The sequence below is a fragment of the Pinus tabuliformis genome, chromosome 2_1 (genome assembly GCF_031772625.1).
Source record: "Pinus tabuliformis cultivar Carrire ecotype Pingquan chromosome 2_1, CPIR1, whole genome shotgun sequence".
Classification (NCBI taxonomy): Eukaryota; Viridiplantae; Streptophyta; class Pinopsida; order Pinales; family Pinaceae; genus Pinus; species Pinus tabuliformis.
The window spans coordinates 520,899,077-520,908,429 of NC_142299.1; the positions used below are offsets into that span (position 1 = coordinate 520,899,077).

A 9,353-nucleotide genomic window follows, 5' to 3' on the forward strand; every position below is an offset into this window, starting at 1 on the left:
CTTTCAACAAAATTTGACACGTAAAAAAGTCCAAGAACCATAAAAAAAACCACCTTTCTCACATCCTCTTGAAGGCCAAGCTGTGTTTTCTAGGGTACATGTGGGAGAATGATTTTTTTTAGGGGCTAGGAGTAATCTTTTTTTATCTCTGAAGCATCCATCTTGTAGTACACATCCTCATCTTTCCAATGAGCCATCAATATCGGAATTTGGACTTTAGGAAGGCCTTCAAAAACTTGTTTTTCCATATTCACTACGTTTTCTCGAGTTTCACTTCGGTTTTACGTGTGGAAGTTTTTCTCGAGTTTGTTAAGTTGGATTCAAATTTCTATGGTATCTGTGATTAATATTAATGTAAAGATGATGTAATAGTGAGTAATTAGTCCTGTTTAGCAGGGCTAGCTACTAAATCATAAGTGGTTTGAGGTTACCTCCTTCGATTTCCCTTCTCAACCTTGGGATACTGCAGAGAATAACATGCCATTCCCTCTAAGGTCACCTACTCTAGCTGCTCATTGGTTGTTTCCTAACACACCTTCTGTTGTAAACCTCAAACCCACCATGAACCCCTTCCCTTTGTTTGTTACCACATTCTAATAGGAGGGAGCCCTACTCCCTCCCCTTCTAAACACCATCTACTTCGAATCCTAATTGTACTTGCACAAAAACCCTTGCTCAATGAAAACTATGCTATTTTTCTCCTCTTTTAATGCACTATTTTATCAATATATTTTTATAAATGAATTTGTTTAACAATTATTTCTATTTCTTTCATACATATTTTAATAGAAGATAAACTAATTATACACCCCAATATTTTATTAACTTTATACTTTATTATATTTATTTCTTTAAAGTCTTTTACACATCACTTTTTTCAATATTATAATTTTTTTAATTTGTAATAAAATTTATGAATAATTTCATTTTTCACAAATATCTAATTTCATTAACATTTATTATTTTCCATTTTATAAAATTTTATTATTTAAGAAATTTGGTTTACTTTCTTTTAAAAATCTATAAATTATCAAACATATAATTTTTCATCTATCAAAGAAAAATCAATATCTTTAAAAATAACTTTAAAATAATTTCAATTTCAATAATTTTATTTATAAAAGAACTTTTAATATATATATGTTGATGATGAGGATGATGGTTAACGTCCACTAAGACCAAACTTTGGTCTATTGGACCTAAAGAAACAAATTATTTAGTTTGATTTAAGATTTTATTCCTATGCTCAAAAATCTGGGAGAGAAGCCTCGTGAGCTCACTATAATTTTGACATCGTAAACGACTAGGAAGGTCACTATTGCAACAAATATTATGAAACTCGGATCTAATGTGGTTGTACATGGGGCACTCTAAGAGGAAGTGATTTTCATCCTTGATGTTCATATTCTCAAAAAGATGGCAAATCATTTCCATCCATGGTGTTTTAGGAACTTCCCAATGACTCGTTTCACGATGGAGGTCATGAGAGTTTGTTCTAATCTTGGATATATTAATTTTCTTCTTTGAGCTAGTTAAAATAGAGATATACTTTTGATCTTCTATGGTGGGGTTGACGACCTCCTTATAATATCTTAATTTTCTTTTAACTGATAAATCATTCTCACACCACTTTTTTTCTTTGAACTTAGAAGTAACAATATTTTTAATGTTATTAATGTTTTCCAATGCATCATTCTCGTCGATTTCCCAATGGTTTAACGAAGCCCTAGGGTCTTTATACCAACCTCATTTGATCCATAGGTGGTTTTGGTTGGAATTTAAAGCTAGCTTAGGGAGTCTATAGTCTCCTATATTATTGATCTTGTGCTTGTACAACAGAATCCTAGTCATAGCTAGGCTCTTGATAGGGGAAGGACCCACTTCTATAAGGAGAATATGATAGGGTGTATTAATTTCAATTTTAAGGTTATATGTTATAAAATGCTTCTCGATTTGCTCAATCTTTCTCAAGGATTCTCTAGAGATGCTACAACCCCCAACCTCACATCCATATAATATAACAAGAGTGACTAAACTTTGAAATAGGAACTTCTTTCTATCCCACATTACGAGGTTTTCCGTACAATTATTTCCAAGACCAAAATAAGCTTTCCACCCCCCATTAATCCTTTTCTCAATGCTATAGTTCGAGGTACGCTTGTGATGAATATCAATTCTTAGGTACTTGTAAGAAGACACTTCCTCCAATTTACTATTTTCATACATAAATTAGCGTAAGTATCCTTCTTGGATTTGATAATCATAACTTTTGTTTTGTTAGTGTTAACAGTCATACCCATGGTAGAGCAAAAATTCTTAAGAAGTCTAAGTTGAGAAATCCTTAAGAAGTCTAAGTTGCTTATCAAGATCACATGGGCACCTTGCGAGAAGAATAATATCGTCAACATAGAGAAGAATGATGAGGACCATCCCAGCTAAAATCATGCCAACATAGCCTGCTTCCTCTAAACAACCTTCTAACTTGTCGATGTAAATGCCAAATAGGGTGGGGGAGAGGGGGCAACCTTGTTTAACTCCGATATTACACTTAAAATCTTTTGATCACCCCTCATTGCTCTTCAACTTGGCAATTTCATTCTGGTATAACCTTATAGTGACACCTCTCAACTTGAAAGGAACCTTTAGCTCTTCTAATCTATTTCACAGGTTGTTTCTAGGAACCGTATCGAAAGCCTTTCTAAAGTCCACAAAGCAAAAAAAGGGATTGGATTTATCATTGCGGCATTCCTCCACAGTGATCCTAAGCATAATGAGGTGGTTCGTTGTTGAGTGATGCCTTATTAAACGAGAATGGCCTTTAGCCCTCTTACCTTCACTTTCAAGCCATATGCTAAAATTGTTTTCGAGAATAGTATAATATAACTTGGCTAAGAGAGGGATGATCATAATAGTTCGATAATTAGAGGCATTATTTGCATCCCCACTTTTAAAAATAGGGATAATGATACTCTAAACTATTTCATCTATAATTTAAACTAAAACTATATTCTATGATATGAGAATACATGCATCTTAATTTATTTTTTATTATTTAAATGTTTTGTATAATTTCTTCTTTTTCTTTTTAGAAATTTTTTTATTTTGACCCATATGATCAAAATTTAAATTTTGATGAAAGACTTAGATTTACATATCATAGTGGGATGAGCTTTGCGCACAATCCTTCTAATTATAATCCTGCTTCAAACTCCATCTTTTCAATGGGTATAACGAATCACTACTGTAACAATAACTGTGTACATCCTCCACATATTTTGGACAGGTCGAACCAGTCTATCACTGGCCCTGGCAACATCTCTCCGGAACCAATCAGTATGACGAATGGTGGTTTCGGAGGCAGGGTTGCTGAGACCATAGATGCGAGAAGTGGGTCGTCTATTTCCCCACTTAATGCCGCTCGGTATGAAAACACGCAGTGGCCGCGTATGCCCACGTCGCATTCAAATTTGTTCGTAATACCACCTGGTATCGATCCTGCCACCTTGCTGGACTCTTGGGATGCCTCTGATGAGCAGGTCAGTTGCTTTGACGAGTTTTTTTTAGGGTTTGAAAATGAAGAGCTGTTCATATTTTATAATGCCTGTAAGGGTTTTGTTTTTCTAACGTGTTTGGTTCTTTGGGAAAAAATTAGTGTCCGATGAATCAATGTGTTATTCAGAGATTAAGTTCATTTTTTCGTCAAAAAAATTTATTATTTTTTATCGAAAAAAGAAAAAAGTGATTACAATGTCTTTTTCTCTTATACATTTTTTACAAAATACCTTTCACTTTTATGTCACTTTACAGTAAATATAAACTTAGAGCATATTTCTACTAACCTATCATATCCCCATTATCCCCTACCATACTATTTTGAAAATCTATCTAATTTTGTTGTGACTGGATCCCACTTACAGGATCTTAATAGTTCTTTCATTAATCACTGCACCTGAAAACATGGAAGTAAATCAAATTTGTTTCTGCCTCAATGCCCCTTTTTGATAACATGTCTGCAACCCCATTTTGTTCCTAGTACACACCCATATTTAATCTTTGGAAGGTTAATTCTGTTGTGACTGGATCCCCCTTACAGGATCTCAATAGTTCTTTCATTAATCACTGCACCTGAAAACATGGAAGTAAATCAAACTTGTTTCTGCCTCAATGCCCCTTTTTGATAACATGTCTGCAACCCCATTTTGCTCCTAGTACACACCCATACTTAATCTGTGGAAGGTTAATTCTGTTGTGACTGGATCCCCCTTACAGGATCTCAATAGTTCTTTCATTAATCACTGCACTTGAAAACATGGAAGTAAATCAAACTTGTTTCTGCCTCAATGCCCCTTTTTGATAACATGTCTGCAACCCCATTTTGTTCCTAGTACACACCCATATTTAATCTGTGGAAGGTCCAGGTTCCGGATAAGCCTCATCCATGCAAGTTATTGGATTCAATTGAGTGAATCCTTGTACCCAATCAATGACACTTTTTGAGTCCCCCAATATCTTTATGGACTGAATACCCAACCATTTTACACATAGAAGGGTCCCCCACAATGCTAGGATTTATTCAAAGGTGTTCTACCACTTCCTCCTTCCCACCAAAAGTGATAAAACTTACCAAGTTCCACTACTATATATGCCCAATATCCACATTTAGATTGTATGCACTCCCCATCAAAGAATCCCACTGTCATTTCACTCCAAATGTCAATATACTTGGGAATGCCTCTGTGGACATTCATAATACTTGGTCCAATCTCCAATCTCCCCAAAGTATGCAGTAGCCTTAATAATAGTTGTGCTTATGTCTGGTTCTTGTTGCTCAAAGAGATTTTTGTTTCAACATCTCCATATCCCACAAAAAATATAGAATGGTAACCTCCAATGTTGTTTATGTGTGTTGAACCATGAGGATAGAACTCAGTGATAGATCCTGTAGGCACCTACCTTTGATGTTGAGTAGTGACATTATTCCATCCCAAATAACACTTGCAAATGGACATTTTATAAATAGATGACAAGAGTCCTCCAGCCCATCATAGTGAACAAATGCCTCGTGAGTGTTGTCCTCTATGCATTAATATGTCACAAGTGAGCACTCTGTTGTGGAGAACAAGCCAATTGAAACATTTCAGCTTCATGGGTATGTACTTCAAATGTATCTACAGGAAATCTTGAATATATATCCTTAACAACAATTTGTCCCTTTTTTAGTGTGCCCACACAACACAATTTATCCTCTACTTAGGACATAAAGGCTCTAGTTTGATATAAACATTGGAGGTAATCCTTCCATTCTATGCCCCAACTCCCTCTCAATGCCATAGTAACTGCACTCTTCCATGTGCCAGTATCAGCTGCTAGATATGGGTAATACCCACTTAACCTAAATGATAAATTAGCCGTATCCATCCATACCCTTGATGGCATCCAAACCATGGAAAATCTACCGTCTCATTCCAGCAAGGAGCCACTATTTAGGTTTCATCATACTATTTAGTTTTCAGTCCCATCTCTAATCCATTGGGTGGAATCACAATGATGTATGTATTTCCTTTTCATGATGTTTTGCCAAATACCTATGCCACATAATGCCCCCAAACATGATTTTGTGACCAATGAAAATCTAACCTAAATTTTGTCAATCTTATGAATTATTTCCTTGGGAAGTATATACAAATGCATCCAGTAGACTCACAAGTTCTGTAAGACAGATTTAATAAGGGTGAGTATGCCCCCTAGAGAAAGCCATTTATTTTGCCAAAAGAAAAATTTCTTCTCAATTTTTCTTATCAGCCACTAAGAGTCTTTATTCCTAATTTATTTTGTTTCAGTGTGTATCATAGGTATTGGAAATCTTCATCTATTTGAATCTTTGCAATTTCAAACATATGACAATTCTCCATAATAAATAATGCAACTTGTTTTATCTTTGTTCATAAATAAACATGTAGCCATACCAAATTCATTTAGAATAACATAAATTTGACTCCATTCTTCATTGTTATTCTCTCCACCTAGTAGCAGATCATCCACTAACATCCTGTGAGTACTATATATGTCTTATGTTAGGTTGATCCCTTTAATCAAAACCATATTCCTTGCTTCCTTGATTTTCCAACTCAGTTAGTCAATTACAACTATGAAGAGTAATGGAGACAAGGCAAATCCTTGTGGCAGCCCCCTTGATGATTTGAAGAAGGTGGTGGGTAGGCCATTGATGATGATAGAAAAATTTGCCCTCACAACACATGCCATGATCCATATAATATTCTGGTGACTGATGCCAATCTTATATAGCCCTATGAACTCCCAATCAATACAATGGTAGGCTTTATTGAGATCAATCTTCATAAGACTGGGATTTAATTTTTGGGTCTTGATAGAATGAAGGCATTCTTCATATTCTTCTTGACATGATGAAACTCTACCTAGTGGAAATTCTCATTTTGCATTTTTATCCTTTTTAAAATTAGAAGTTGAACATGATAGATTTTAGCTACTTGTTAGATGATGATTATGATGGAATACCTAAATACATCAAGCCCCTGATTTTCTTAAAAATGAGTAACTCTAGCCCCTGCTACAGTGCCAAATATACAACTTAGTTATTTGTAACACTCGCTAGACCCAAACATAGTGAAACTCAATTTTTTTAATCAAAGGTATAAATAACCTCTCACTCTCCTAACTCCCTTATAAATTTTATATTTTTCTGAAATAAATTAAATTACTTAATTTTCATGTGCTGTTAAATGTTCAAATAAAAAAGATTAGAAATATTTCAGAATGAACTTTCTGACCATTATAAACCTTTCTTAATTTTTGACAATGTGGTTGGCATATGAATCGTCCATTGAACAGGTAGAGTCATCCACCCATGATATCTTATCAGTAAAACATTGTTTGCATGATCAGGATCAGCCTTCAAGTCCCGAGAATGATTCAGGGCTCAAAGTTTGTGAAGATATGGCTTCACCATATTATGAAGACGGATATAAGTGGAGGAAGTATGGGAGAAGGTTGATTAAAGGCAGCAGTTACATTCGCCACTATTTCAAATGTGCATACTCAGACTGTCAGATGAAAAAGAGAATAGTATGCTTTCAGAATGGGCAAGTGACGAAGATTGAATATGAAGGAGATGTTCATGAACATCCAAAGCCACAACAACCTCCCACAATGGCAGTTGGTGGTACCCTTGAAAGTCTCCAAAAACGAAAAATGGATGAACGTTTTGATGCAGTATCATCTATACAAGGAAAACCCTGCAATCAACTCTTCTCAACCAGTGATCCAAATTTTGCTGATGTCGAGTACTCAATGCCCAGGTGAATTCTTAAATCTATTTTTACCTTCTTTTGATATTTGCATGCCTTTATGCGCTATAAAATCTGTACAAAAAAATTATAAATTCATTTGTGTGGGTGGTGGTCAAATTACAGGAGTGTAGATGATGGAGGGGAAGAACACGTCCTACAAATAATCAGTGAACATGATTTTCTAGATGATGGATATCGATGGCGGAAATATGGAACCAAAATCCGAATCCAAGGTATGGATGTGCTGTATATATTTGTTTCAAGTTAATAATAATAGATATTAAGTAATGAATCTTTGAACAATATTACTGTCTAATTTACTTCTTTGTGAGTTACCCGGATTATAATCTATTTCTTCTTGGAATACAGAGATTATTATAAATGCACAGAACAAAAGTGCGTCGTCAGGAAATATGTCGAAAGGAGTTCACAGAATCCAGAAGCACTTATTATAGGTTATCGAGGCAAGCATAACCATGATCCACCGAATTCGTAAAGGTCCTTCAAGAGAGACATCAGCTCATTTCAACTAACTCAATTGCATGGGTTGAAAGGGATGTTATAACTTAACTCAATTGCATGGGTTGAAAGGGATGTTATAACTTACCTCAGACATTACAGTAGTTTCTTTTTAATTTTAATAGTGGAAATTACGGATGATATTATAGCAGTTTTTTTTAATTTTACGTGTATATGTAACGCCCCAGTTAATTGCTAGTGTTTAAATTAAAAACAGTAAATTTAACTATTGGTTATGGTTATGTTTGGTAAAACTGTATAATTATTATTGTTGTTACTGTTTCAATTAATTATAGTTATAATTGTTTGGTTGCCAACCAGTGTGGCTTGGAAATAAAACCAACTGCTAATGATTATAGAGCTTCTCATGAGAGGGTATTAGAACTAAAATATGACATCTGTGAGAAAGGGAAGAAACCCTAACTACTTTGAGATGGCGGTTGAGCCCTCATAGAGGAAGGATACTTAATGGTAAAAGAAACAGGAAAAGAGGTTGCTACCTCTCGTAAGGACCAGATAGCAAGGCTCTGGAAAAGCTGCAATTTGGCAGCGAAAGCTACTTCTTGTAAGCACTAGATAGCAAGGCTCTCGAAAAGTTGCAATTTGGCAGCGAACTCTACGTCTCGTAAGGACCACATAGCGCATGTTGGGAGCAGAGAACTCGTGAATAAACCGCTATGTCTCGTAAGGACCACATAGCGTAACCTTGGCAGTGCCAAAGACAGACAAAGAGTTGCAGATAGCAAGAATCTTGCAGGGTGCTTGGGGGTGGAAGGTCAAGGAGGACCCTCCTAAGGTCGGGAGGTGCACAAGCGCACTAAGAGGTTTTCCTCTGAACAGGTATGTACAACAGAGAGCTTGGTAGTCTGTGTATATGCTGACAATTGAATTAAAAAGTTTATGACACGACAGAGAACTCTACACTGTACAAAGAAAATATATTTTGGTAGATGCAAGTAGAATAAAGACTTGAATTATGTTAAAAAATTAATCTTAGAAAGGAGTGAAATTCCTTTATGACTGCCATAAAGAAAGAATAGTGCAAGAGGAAGAAACGAAAACCAGAAAGAGTAGGGTCAACAACCCTTTCTCTCGAAATGAGTTCCGAGTATACTGCGTAAATGATATAAAGAAAGAACTCCGTATATAATCGTTATAGGAACGAGAATCTAATCAAACGATAATCCATTACATGATAAAAAACAAAACTAAATATATATATGTATGATTCCACAGAGCACTTCCTTCGAATCCAAGGAAACAAAAGCAGGTCGACAAAATAAAGAGACCATGTGTTAATAGAAATATTCTCTGAAAATAGTGGCTGTAGGTCTCTTCTGTTGAATACATAAGTTAGAAAAAAAAATTAAATGTCATGCATTAACGAGATAAGGAGGGTAACTTGTACCCACACCCGAATCTTGACTACCCTGTGCCAATGTTCCAATTTAATTGCGGAACCCCACGGTGAAATGGGCGGCCGTGGCCGGTATGGACAGAGTAGAG

The 9,353-nt window shown here is 35.5% G+C and overlaps 1 protein-coding gene across 1 annotated transcript; it reads left to right on the forward strand.

Annotated features, from left to right (window-relative positions):
• Positions 1-3,298: 3,298 nt before the first annotated feature.
• On the forward strand, positions 3,299-7,783 carry LOC149201237 (WRKY transcription factor SUSIBA2-like). Its single transcript, XM_089401232.1, has 4 exons — positions 3,299-3,536; positions 6,925-7,337; positions 7,452-7,561; positions 7,698-7,783. The coding sequence occupies exons 1-4, from the start codon at positions 3,336-3,338 to the stop codon at positions 7,781-7,783; spliced, it is 810 nt and encodes a 269-aa protein (XP_089257358.1). The 5' UTR covers positions 3,299-3,335.
• The last annotated feature ends 1,570 nt before the right edge of the window (positions 7,784-9,353 follow it).